This window comes from Schistocerca piceifrons, chromosome 3 (assembly GCF_021461385.2).
Source record: "Schistocerca piceifrons isolate TAMUIC-IGC-003096 chromosome 3, iqSchPice1.1, whole genome shotgun sequence".
In the NCBI taxonomy this organism is placed as follows: domain Eukaryota; kingdom Metazoa; phylum Arthropoda; class Insecta; order Orthoptera; family Acrididae; genus Schistocerca; species Schistocerca piceifrons.
The window spans coordinates 758,772,678-758,785,460 of record NC_060140.1 but is presented as its reverse complement, the minus strand read 5'-3'; the positions used below and the strand labels follow the sequence as shown (position 1 = coordinate 758,785,460).

The window sequence follows — 12,783 nt, the reverse complement described above, 5'->3', positions numbered from 1 at the left end:
TGCACGGCTTTTTAGAACATATTAGTAATGTGCACAGTTGCGCCTCTAACATTTGTTTTTGTAAGTTGATTGTTCACTCTGTTAAGTATTAAATTAAAAAGTCAAATGTTTTAAGATTCAGGTCTTATTGCGTGTCCTTATTTTTCTCTCATTTTTCATAGTCTTCTCTTTTTGACAAAAGTTTGTATATTTGAAAAATATCCCATACTGAAAAGCTGGTTCACAAAAGGCAATAGCATCACCATATCTAGTTGAACACTTCTTAGCTGTTGGTAAAACAATGTTGTGGTCCTGCTTTAGTCAAAGTGTGTGATACTTCAAATATGTAACTGCCTAGTGTGCATTGCTGCAACGTGCTCTTGTAAAATTTAAGTGTTTATTTGGTAGTAAAGCAGTATAAGAATTCATTCAGATGTATGCTGATGTCTCATTATGTACCCAGGTACCATCTTATGGCATGGATATTTCATGGTTAAATCACCATAAAAGGTTCAGAATAGAACTCATAATGTTGTCAATGAACATTCATACTTTCTCTTACAGAATAACTTTCTGTGGTATAACAATGAAGAATTATGTGGAAGCAAATATATCACACAAATCTCATACCACAGTGAAATATGCCATGAAAATGCTAAGTTCCTCATCAGAAACCATAATATTTATGTTCCTTGGAGTTGCAACAGTGAATGATAATCACAATTGGAACACATGGTTTGTGGTTTTAACAGTTGCTTTTTGCTCTGTCTACCGCACTATTGGTGTTATACTGTTGACGGCTATTGCAAACCACTTCCGGCTACACCAACTTACACGTGTTGACAAATTTGTAATGTCATATGGTGGACTGCGAGGGGCTGTAGCATTTGCCCTGGTCTTACTCATTGATCGCAAGCATGTTCCACTGCAACCTATGTTTGTTACAACAACTATTGCTGTCATATACTTCACTGTATTCATTCAGGTGAGTGAAAGAGTTTAATAATAAGAGCTTTAGGTTAAGTGCCTGAATTACCATAGTCCAGTTAGAAACAAATTACCAGTTTCCAATTGGAAAGAAAATTTACGGCATGCCACAAATGAAGTGTATACAGAGGTCAGTGATTTTCTGCTACTTATTTGCTAGAAAATGAAAGGAATATAATTTATGAAATAGAAATTCACACATTTTTCAAATATATTTCATTGTATTATTTTAACTGATATTTAACAGTTACTAGTACCAAACTAAAAATTTAATTTCAAGTCAATTATTTATCCTGGATTTCTTTCATGATGAAATTTTTGATTTTCAGAAGTAAAGTATCCATTATACAGGGTATCCGAAAAATCTTTCCCTGATTACATAAATTGATAACTCAGGCTAGAAGTAAGATACAAATATGAAACTGGTGTCTAATTGTTTACAAACTATCAAAGTTTTTTCACACATCAGTAAACTTCCACATGAGCACCCTTGGTAGCATGTAGCCCATCTAGGCGATATTCAATTTCCATCCACACATTAGCCAACATCACTGGAGGGATTGATTCAACGATTGTAGTTATCCGATGCCACAGGTTTTCATGATCTGGTACACGTGTTCGGTAGACCTCGTCCTTGACATATTGAGATAGGCACGGACGTCCAAATCCCAATGAGATGGTGCACTGTCGTCTTGCTGAAACAAGACATCGGGGCGATACTGAAGCAGCTGAGGAACAGCATACAGTTGCAACATGTCCAGATACACTGCAGATGTGATGGTAGACTCAGCGAAGAAGAATGGCCCGATAAGTCAATCGTGCAATAGCGCGCACCAAACATTCACCTTTGGACTGCCTCTGGTGCACTCCATGACCTCACCAGGTGGTTGTGAACCCCAAATGCGCACATTATGGCGATTCACTACTCCACTGACGAAAAAGGTCAATTCGTCGGAAAAGGCAATTCATCTGAGATAACCATCATCATCCTCAATACATGATAGCATTTCGACTACAAAGTCATATCGACATGTACTGTCATTGGGCAACAATCCCTGAACAATTTGCACTTTGTATGCACAAAACAATAAACGTCTGTGTAAAATGTCATGGAGAGAGCTTTTTGGCATCTGTAATTCACGTGAGGCCCTGCACACCGATTTCTTCGGACTTCGCAGAAAAGACTGCCTTACAGCTTCCACCCTGTCTGCTGAGGTTCTTGGGCGACCATACCTCGGAAGGTCAGCAAACGATCCTGTGTTCTTGAACTTCTCATACCAGGCTTTAATGCTCTTGACATCAGGTGGATTCCTTCCAAATGTTGTCTGGAAGTGTCTCTGCACTGTGGTTTGTGATTGTGTCTCATGGTACCACAGGACACACTGTGCCTTCTCCTGATTGGTTAACATGGCTTCTTGGGCTCTGCACCTCATCCACTACTTACGTACTGCGAACCTAAAACAGAAAAAAAACTTTGATAGTTGTAAACAATTCGACACAAGTTTCATATTTATACCTTACTTCTAGCCTGAGTTATCAATTTATGTAATCAGGGAAAGTCTTTTCGGACACCCTGTATAAAATTTCTTTGTTACTGAATAGGTAGTCATGGTATTTGAATGTTTGTGAGTCATTTATTTTGTTGATGAAACAGTAATATAAAAGTACATGTCAAAAAACTGTTTATATGAATGTAGAAATTAATAACTACAGTGAAATTTCATTAATTATAGATAAATAATGGTGCAGGGACAGAGTATTAGCCACAGTACAGCTTAGGCCTTGTGAAATTTTGGGACCAGGCATTAAGTGAAATTGAAATTAAATTGTGAAGTGATTTGATGGTAATATTCATACTTTTCATTTTGAAAATAAAAGCTAGCTGATGTTGTTCACTGACTTCGTGAGTAACATGTCTAAGGATTTTTGTAATTATGTTTTATTTTATAATTATACGTAGGTTGGAACTTAAATAGTGGTAACACTGCTGTGGAGACACTATGCAATGGTATCTACTATTGTTGCTAATAGCACACATTGTTGACATACCTACATTACCTCTGAGCAAATTGACTCGCCCATCCCACGTCACCAGTGTGGGCGCAATCGAGGGAAACACAGTCACTTGTGAGCGAGTGGTCTAACGTAATGGTGTCACTATGTTTTCGAAATGGGAACAGTGGAGTTGGATCAAGATTGAATGTACCAGAGGTCATACTGCATTACAGTGGCATCAAGGTCTTCAAGAGGCATGTGGGGAACTGGCATTGCCGTATAGAACAGTGGCACATTTTGTAAAAGCCTTCATCAAAGGTCAGCAAACTGTGGCAGATATGCATCGAGCAGGTCATTGTAGCATCTCTGAAGAAGTGCATGCTGTTGCCGTGTTAGTGCACAGTGAGCAATGCCATACAATTCGTGACCTCACCCATGAAACCGGATTAGCGCATACGACTGTATTTCGCATCCTGAAGGAATGCCTGGTCATGCGAAAAATTGCAGCACTATGGGTTCTGCATGACTTGACAAAAATGCACTTGGAGCACTATGAGGATGAAGGATAAGCTTTCTTATGCCATATTGTAACACTGGATCAGACATGGGCCACATCATATGAGCCATAGCTGAAATGCCAATCCAATGAATGGCATCATTATTGGTCGTCGCGAAAGTCAAAAGTGCGTCAGAGCCCAAGTATAGTGAAAGTTATGGTGATTCTCAAGTATGACTGTGATGGTATTACCCTAACGCATTATGTTACTCCACAGCAGACTGTCAATGCACAGTATTACTGTTTGTTTTTGGAGCATCGCCTGCGACCAGCTTTGCGAAAGAAGCGGTGACACTTTCTGCGCAACCCACCCACCACTTTGCCCGACAATGCGTGGGCGCATACAGTGCAAGCTGTGGCTGCTCTGTTTGGTTGATGGGACTGGGAAGTACTGTACTATCCACCATATTCCCTGGACTTAAGTCCTTGTGACTTTGATTTGATTCCGAAGATGAAGGAACCACTTTGTGGCATTTGCTTCAGAACTGTTCCGGAGATTCGACAGGCCGTAGACCACTCCACTTGCAAATCAACAGAACAGGCTCTGCTAATGGTATTGTACCCCTTCCACATCGCTGGCAACAGGTTCTACACAACGCTGGTGACTACCTTGAAGGACAGTAACAGGTGCAAACATGTAACTCTTTTTTATCAGCTGTGAAGAAATAGTTGCCATTATTTAAGTTCCAATCCTTGTAATCGGAACATAATGAAGCACTTTCGGAGCACAAAATTATTTTAATAATAAGTTGCTGAAGCTATTTTTACTTGGGAATGGGTGTTCACAAATCACTTACTGAGATTTTATCTTTATTATCTGCAATATTAAAATTAATTATCATGTTTATTTATTTCACAGGGTATAACAATCAAACCTCTAGTTAGGATATTAAATGTGAAACGAGCAGAAAAGAGGAAACCCACAATGAATGAAAGGATACATGAAAGAGTAAGTACGGCAATGTACCATTATGTATTGTATCATTACTGAAGTAGTACAACAGCAGGAATATTGAAAACCATTGTAAATAGCAGGAACAGTAGGTCCAACTATGTGATATGAGCGTTTCACAACTAATCGGAGCTATACTATTAAATTTTGGATGAGTGAATAGATTGATATAGTGTGTGGTGGGAATTTATGTGGCAGATTTTATATTCAGAAGAATTGTAAGAATATGTCCGTAGAGAATATAATGCAATACTAGGCCAATTTGATATGCTGAACAGTAAACATATTGATGTTAGTCCATGGTATACAATACTAATGTGATATAAAAGAATCATTAATAATGTGCTCCTCTTAGAAAGACAAAATTTGATAAAGAGTCACTACTGAAAATTAGTGTTAACTATTACAAGTTAGTATGAAGCTTTTCAGATGTAAATTTGCTTTTCTACAGAGTAACTGTAACATGATTGAAAAGAATACAGAAACTAATGTTAGTTTTAGAGAATTTTTCACAAGCCCAGAAATGGCAAAAGTCTTGATAGACTACTAACTACCTAAATCCATTTCTCTTTGTAATACCCCTACTTTTTAAAGATTTACCCTTATGCTAGAGTTAAGAGTTTTGGATTATTTCCTTGATGCTGCCAGTGTAGGGGCTGTGGTAGAAACTTATCACTTGTATGTTGTCATCAACAGTGAATGTTCATTAGAGACAAGGGTATTATCAGGAGTGCCCCATGTAAGTGTTATAAAAAAAGCACTCCGTCATCAGGCCACAAGTGGCCCATCGGGACCATCCGACTGCCATGTCATCCTCAGATGAGGATGCGGATAGGAGGGGCGTGTGGTCAGCACACCGCTCTCCCGGATGTAAGTGTTATAGGACTGCTCTTATTCTCTATATGCCTAAATGGTCTAACAGATAGTGTCGGCAGCAATCTGTGCCTCTTTACTGATGATACTGCAGTGTATGTGATTGTATCAACACTGAGTGACTTAGACAAAATTTTAGTTGGCATTACGAATGGCAGATTGCCCTAAATTTGGAAAAATGTAAGTTAATGCTGATGGGTAGGGAAAATGACCTCATAATGTTTGAATACAGCTTTAGTAGTGTAGTGTTTAACACAACCACATTGACTAAATATCTAGGCCAAACATTGCAAAATGATATGAAATGGAATGAGCGGAAGTAGGGAAGGTGAATGGTTGACTCAGCCTATTGGAAGAATTTTAGGAAAGTGTGGTTCATCTGTAAAGGAGATTGCATGTAGAACACTAGTGTGACCCATCCTTGAATACTACTAGAGTTTCCAGAATGAAATTTTCACTCTGCAGCGGAGTGTGCACTGATATGAAACTTCCTGGTAGATTAAAACTGTGTGCTTGGTCGAGACTTGAACTCGGGAAGTACTTGGAAGATAGGAGACAAGGTACTGGTGGAATTAAAACTCTGAGGATGGCGTGTGAGCCGTGCTTGGGTAACTCAGTTGGTAGAGCACTTGCCCGCGAAAGGCAAAGGTCCCGAGTTCGATACTACTAGAGTGTTTGGGATCTCCACCAGGTTGTATTAAAGGAAGACATTGAATATTTCAGGGGCTGACTCTAGATTTATCACCAGTAAGTTTGATCAACATGCAAGTATTATGGAGTTGCCCATGGAGATACTCAAATGGGAATCCCTGGAGGGAAGATGACACTTTTTTCATAGAACACACTTGAGTAAATCCAGAGAACTGGCATTTACAGCTGGCTGCAGAGCGATTCCACTGCCACCAAAGTACATTTTATGTAAGGACCATGAAGATAGGATAAGAGAAATTAGGCCTTATAAGGAGGCATACAGATAATCATTTTTCCCTCACTTTAGTTGAGAGTGGAACTGGAAAAGAAAGGACTAGTAATGATACAAGGTACTCTCCACCACACACTGTTTGGTGACTTTTAGTGCATGTATGTAGATTTAGATGAACTGTAATTGATATATCAGCCCTCCTGCAACTGAAGTGTGTTTATTAACAGAATAAGTTCCAGAAAGTGTCCATTTCACCTTGAGCTGTATGCACACTTTTATGTCATACTTTTATCTAAATTCAGTTCATATAAAAGTATCTGGGTGCTTGTTCCACTAGTAAAGTAACATTATAGGTATTGGGAAAGGCAGTTGGTATATACACTGTTCAGTCACATTAATTTGACCACCTGTGGAAAGCCTGAATAACCACATTGTGCAGTGTGGACTGCTGCAGAAAGTGCAGGAGGAGAGTCAGTGAAGTTTTGGAAGATACTGTGAGGGATATGGAGCCATGCCAACTCCAGTGCCGTGGCCAGCTGCTCTAGGTTTCTCAGTTGATGATCCGTGGTGCAAATGCCCTGACTGAGGTGGTCTCACAAGTTCTTAATTGAGTTTAAATCCAGGAAGTTGGTGGCCAGAGAAGTATGGTAAACTCATCCTGGTGCTCTTCGAACCATGCGTGTACACTGTGAGGTGTGTGACATGTTGCATTATCCTAATATGTACTTGTATTGATCCATTGTGCCTTTCAGAAAAATGAGATCACCCAGGGAATCCCCTTCAGCCTGGAGCCTTCTGATGATTGTTGCAGGGTGTTTGTTTTCCACTGTTTATGCCATACATGCCAACAGCCGTCTGTCTGATGGAGTATAAAATGATTCCCCTGAAAAGGCCACCTGTTGCAACTCAGTAGAGGTCCTGTTATGGTATTGGTGTACAAATTCCAGCCTTCATCACCAATGAACAGCAGTCAGCATGAGTACCTGAACCAGTTGCGTGCTGCAGAGGCGTATACACAGCATTTTTCACTGTACAGTAATTGAGGATATGCTGTTGGTAACCCTGTGAGTCATCTGAGTGGTTAATTGCTCAGCAGTTGCATGTCTGTCCACCCATACACTTCTGCACAGCTGTCATTCACCCCTGTCCTCTGTCGCCCATGGTGCACCACAGCTGCCTCACCACCAGTTTTGTATAGCACCATTTTATCATGCGCAATATACTTTAACTACAGTGGCATGTGTACAGATTACAGGCTTAGCTATTTTGGAAATGCTTCCAAACTCGTCCCAAAAGTGAATGAAAAAACTCTTTTGGTCATCAGATAAATCACTCCATTTCTGCATTATGATAATGACTATATTATTTTCCACATCCCCCAACACATTTTATATACCCTCAACTGTTAGTGCTGCCACCTGTCATCTGTGAATGGTTGTTGCAAGTTGACTTCAAACTTTTCTGAAATGTGTGATTTGTAAAACATGATGCCTAGTTAGTTATGGAGTGAGCACCCATCTACTTGTAAGCAGTTTTGTTGCATGTTTAGATAAATGTCTAATGCATTAGTCCATATATCCTTGAAGATAGAAAGAACACATTTTGAAACTGTTTGTATTAATAAAGAAATTTGAGTTATGGCACAAGTTGTGTATTGTTAATACATTCCAAATCTTACCATTTTTCACTTATTTAATTGCAGTCTCAGGTCACAGGATGATACACTAGCAGCTAATAATTTAACTTTCACTTCCATTATGATTAATGTACAGTTGTTTTCTGAAACTACCATACTGTAAAAATGCATAATAACTGTATCCAGTATTATTTGTAATATCACAAATGCAGCCATAATAACATTTTTATGGGGAACAAAATTTCTCACGTTTTATGTTTTCTTTGGTGTTATCATAATGTTCAACATTCATTTTCATACAAATTTCTGCAAAAAGTGCATCATATTCACACTCAAAGTCAGCCTTGGAATAAAGCAGAAAAGGCGGGCTACACAAAAATTTTTGATCATGTAATGTAGCTTTAGTGTGGTTAGCAAGAGTTTCATCATTGACATGCTGGGGTATGCCCACCTGTATTACAGGTTCACAGTGCTTGGAAGGGTGGGAAAGTATGCTAAGTCACTGCCTTAATGGTAATTGTGATCTGACAATAGTGACTCCAGTAGTAACCTTCCTTCCTTCTCATTGCATTGTATTACAATAGATTTAATTTATACAAAGAAACATTGCTTTTTAAGATGGGTATCTACTTAATGTGCTTTTGTGAATCATTGTTGCTTCTGTCTGAAATACACTAATCTTTACTAGTGGTATAGTCTTAGGTTGGTACAACCTGATGTCAGATGTATACATTCCTCCTCAAGATGCTCCATAAGATAACAATAATTTCCACGCTCTTTCTAATCAGGATGTCCCCGAACTGAGTGACTTCCTTGTTGGCAGCAAACTGCAGATATCATGCCTACCAATTTTAATGTTTTAACCAATATTGTGTTACAAGTTTTGTTTACCATAATCTTATAATGATTATCAATGATAAGTCTCACATTAGAACACAAATATCTTTTTTAATGTTGTTTCACAAAATACTTTTGCTTCCATATTTTCTTTACACCATTGGACATGATTGGAACAAGGAGCGAAACCTGTGCATGCATTTGTACATTCAGCACTCTGCCACTGCCTTTGTTATTGATACTTTGTATATCGTGGAGAGTCAAGTAGAGCTAATTGATATTAGAAAGATTTTTTAAAATAGGCAAAGGTTACATTGTTTTAGTTTCATATTTTGAACAATATAAAGAGAATGACAGTAAGAGTAAGTTCTTCATTTTACTTGTGTTTTGTATGCTTTCCCGTATTTTACACTTTCCTTCATTTTACACTTTTTTGGGCCATTCAGCTGTGAAGTGTAAAAAGGGGGTTTTACTGTAGTAACTAAACACAAATGACACATGATCCATATCTAATTCCTTCACCCAATGATTACTACTCATATTAATTGATGTGCATCCCAAGCACATATCAGCCTCCAGAAGTTACAAACACACTACTCTCGCTTTACACTAAGTCCACTGGGGCCAGATCCTGATATAAAGTCAGTCACTAGAACAATCTATAATCTAAAGAAAGGAAAGTAAACATTACAGCTTGTAGAATAATAAATATATGAAAGGCAAAACTACGAATTAATGCAAACCCTCAACAGTAAGAAGAAATAAGCACAAAGTGCATGTAAGTCTCTCTCTTTCTGTTACAAGTCTGGTATAAAACAATTAGAAATGTGTAACTGGCTCATATCCAAGGGATATGGCTGCCATTTGTTTGGGAAATATGTTCATTGTATTGAAATTTAACCAGTGAGTGAAAGTGCATTTATGATGACAGCAGTTTTTCTATAATGTGCAGCAATTGGTAATGGTGCAATGAATCATGAGAAATCAAGAGAACCATTCATGAGTGAAATGTTGATAGCCAATTAGAATATTATTCTCTGTATCTTAAGCTTCATAAATAAGGTTAGCTGACATTTTCCTTACCTTGTTGAACTCATATTCAGAAAGATGCTGGTTCCAACCCACATCCAGCCATCCTGTTTCAAGTTTTCCACGATTCCCGAAATTGCTTCAGGCAAATTCTGGGATGGTTACTCTGAAAGGGCACAGCCAACTTGATTCCCCATCCTTCCCTGAGCCAATGAGACTGATGACCTCGGTGTTTGGTCCCATCCTCCAAATCAACCAAACAACTAATACCATACTAACTAAATGGACCAGTAATGAAATGTGCTGCTCTTCTTTGGTTTTTCTCTATTTCCTCTATCAGTCTTGTTAAGTATGGATCCCAGCATGGAGCAAATTCAAGTAAGTTTTGTAAGCTACTACTTCCTTTGTTGATGGACTACACTTCTTGAGGTTTCTTCCAGTGAATCCCAATCTAGCATCAGCCTTACCTGCAGTAAATTTTATGTGGTCATTCCACTTCAAATTGCTCCATACGCATGCTCCTAGATATTTTATGGAAATAACTGTTTCCGGTGATGGTCTTGTAATCATGTAATCATACAATAAATGGGGTTTCTGCCTACTTATTTGGAATATGTTACATTTGTTTATGTTGAGAGTCAGTACCACTCTCTGCACCAAGCTATGATCCTCAGCAGTTCCTCCTGCATTTCTCAACAATTTTCAAGTGTTGCCACTTCTGTACATGCAACATCATCATCATCATCGTTATCATTATCATCTTCATCAACTAAAAGCCTCTTGGAATTTTTGACAGTATCTCCTAGGTCATTTGTATATACTGTGAAAAGTACTGGTCCTTCAATGCTCCCTTTGGGCACACCCAAAGTTACTTTTACTTCCAGAGACTCCTCCCATTTTGAACGACATGCTGTGTTCAGTTTATAGAAACTCTTCAGTCCAATCACACAGTTTGCCTGATATTCTGTATGCTCATAGTTTGCTCATCATGTGGCTATGTGGAACCAACTGCTTTCTGGGTCTCATGAATGAACAGAGTGATCTGTTGATTCCTACAGAAGAGATTTTTAGTCTCCAGAAGTGACATCATATGCTAACATAAATGTATTCCAAAATTCTACAACAGATTTACATCAGAGGTATAGCCCCTCAGTAGTATTTGAGGACCTTTTTTTTTTTTTAAAATAGGAACAACATGTGATTTTTCCCAATCTGAGGAATGCTTCACCGCTATAGAGACCTACGTAACACTGCTGCTTGAAGAGGGGCAAGTCCTTTCACATACTCTGTGTAGCATCCAGTGGTCTTTCTTGTGGTGAGGAACGTCAGTTGCTTTTCTGTCCCTTGGCAGCTTATTTCGATATGTCATTCTGTTGTTTTTGCAACATTTTAAAAGAGGCACTACAATGTGCTCTGTCTCTGTGAAACAGTTTTGGAAAAAGACTTAGTATTTCGGCCTTTTCTTTGGTATGCTCTGTGTTTCAGTGCCATTATGGTCACAGAGTGTCTGCCCTGATGGCTTTGATCCATTTATTGATTTAACGTAAGACCAAATTTTTTAGGATTTTCTGTCAAGTCTATCAACAGAATTTTACTGTAAGGGTCATTGAATGCTTCATGCATAGCCTTCCTTATGTTAATTTTGGCTTATTTTAGTTTTGAATTTGTAGTTAAGCTCTCTTTACTTCGGTAGCAGTTTGTTAACATTGTTGTTGAACCATGTTAGGTCTTTTCCATCCCTCACAATTTTTCTCAGCACATACCTATCTAAAATGTATTGTTCGATGGCCTTGAACTGTATCTATTGGGGCTCAATGTTGTCAGTACTGGAAATGAAATTTTCATATTGACCTACCAAGTAATCTGAAATCTGTCTCTTGTCACTCTAGCTAAACAGAAGGATCTTCCTGTCTTTCTTTGTATTCCTACTTACAGTCATATTCAGTGATGCTGTAATGAATGGCCTTATGATCACTGATTCGCTGTTCTACACTAACCAAAGTGAGCACTTCAGGTCTGTCATCTAGATGTAGTTACTTTTGCCTGTGTTTTTTGTTTGATTGAGTCTTGATACCAGAAATTAGATTCTAATAAATTTCAAATTTGTATTAATTCCATTCAGTATTTAGTGTTCATGTTCCAAGACATAATGTCACTGACTGTTATATTTTTTCAGTTAATGGATCATGTGATGGCTGGAATTGAAGATATCCTTGGACAACATGGAAATTATCATCTCAGAGACAAGTAATTTAAACTGATTTAGTAAAATGTGCTTCTTTATTCAATTTATTTGTATAGTATTTGCATCAAAACAGAATGAACTGACCAAAAGCCAATTTGAAATTTCAGGTTTAAACGTTTTGATAACAAATTCATCCGTCCGTACCTGTTGCGAGATCATCAAGGAGCAGAACCAAAAATACTTGAAACTTATTCAAAATTGGCAATGAAAGATGCCATGGAGTATATGCGTCGAAATGCATCAACTGTTGGAAATATTTCTGGAACAGAATCTATGTCGGCAATATTTAGAAATTTCACTAGTGGGAATATAAATGGAAATATGAGTACTAACTTTAATGGAAGGTGAGTTAATATTGCTTACTGCTTTATTACCCTACTTTATCATTACATTAACCACAGTTGAACTGTTTCCAAAAAAGACATAGTATTGTTTTCCATTTTATCATGAAGTACAAATTTCCTAACAACTCCAGAAAATTACAAGAGTAAAATTGGGAAGTGAAAGGTAATGAATAAACTTCTACAGAAACCAGAATGCAGGCAGAGACATGAAGGAGAGGAAAGTGAGGCAATAATTGAGAAGACAGTGAGACAAGATTGTAGTTTACCCTCCATATTATTCAATCTGTACAGTAAGAAACTAGTAAAGGAATTAAAGAGTAAATTAGAAAGGGAATTGAAGGTGAGAGTGAAGAAATAAAAACTTTAAAATTTACCTGTGACACAGTAATTTTGGCATTGATGCCCAAGGACTTGAAAGTTCAGCTGAA

At 38.0% G+C, this 12,783-nt stretch overlaps 1 protein-coding gene across 1 annotated transcript in view; it reads left to right on the top strand.

Moving 5' to 3' along the window:
• LOC124789035 (sodium/hydrogen exchanger 3) overlaps positions 1-12,783 on the top strand; it is a 627,528-nt gene that overhangs the window by 491,864 nt on the left and 122,881 nt on the right. The window contains exons 4-7 of the mRNA XM_047256324.1: positions 544-964; positions 4,377-4,466; positions 11,943-12,013; positions 12,119-12,355. Coding sequence (XP_047112280.1) covers positions 544-964; positions 4,377-4,466; positions 11,943-12,013; positions 12,119-12,355 — 819 coding nt within the window. The remainder of the gene's footprint in view (positions 1-543; positions 965-4,376; positions 4,467-11,942; positions 12,014-12,118; positions 12,356-12,783) is intronic.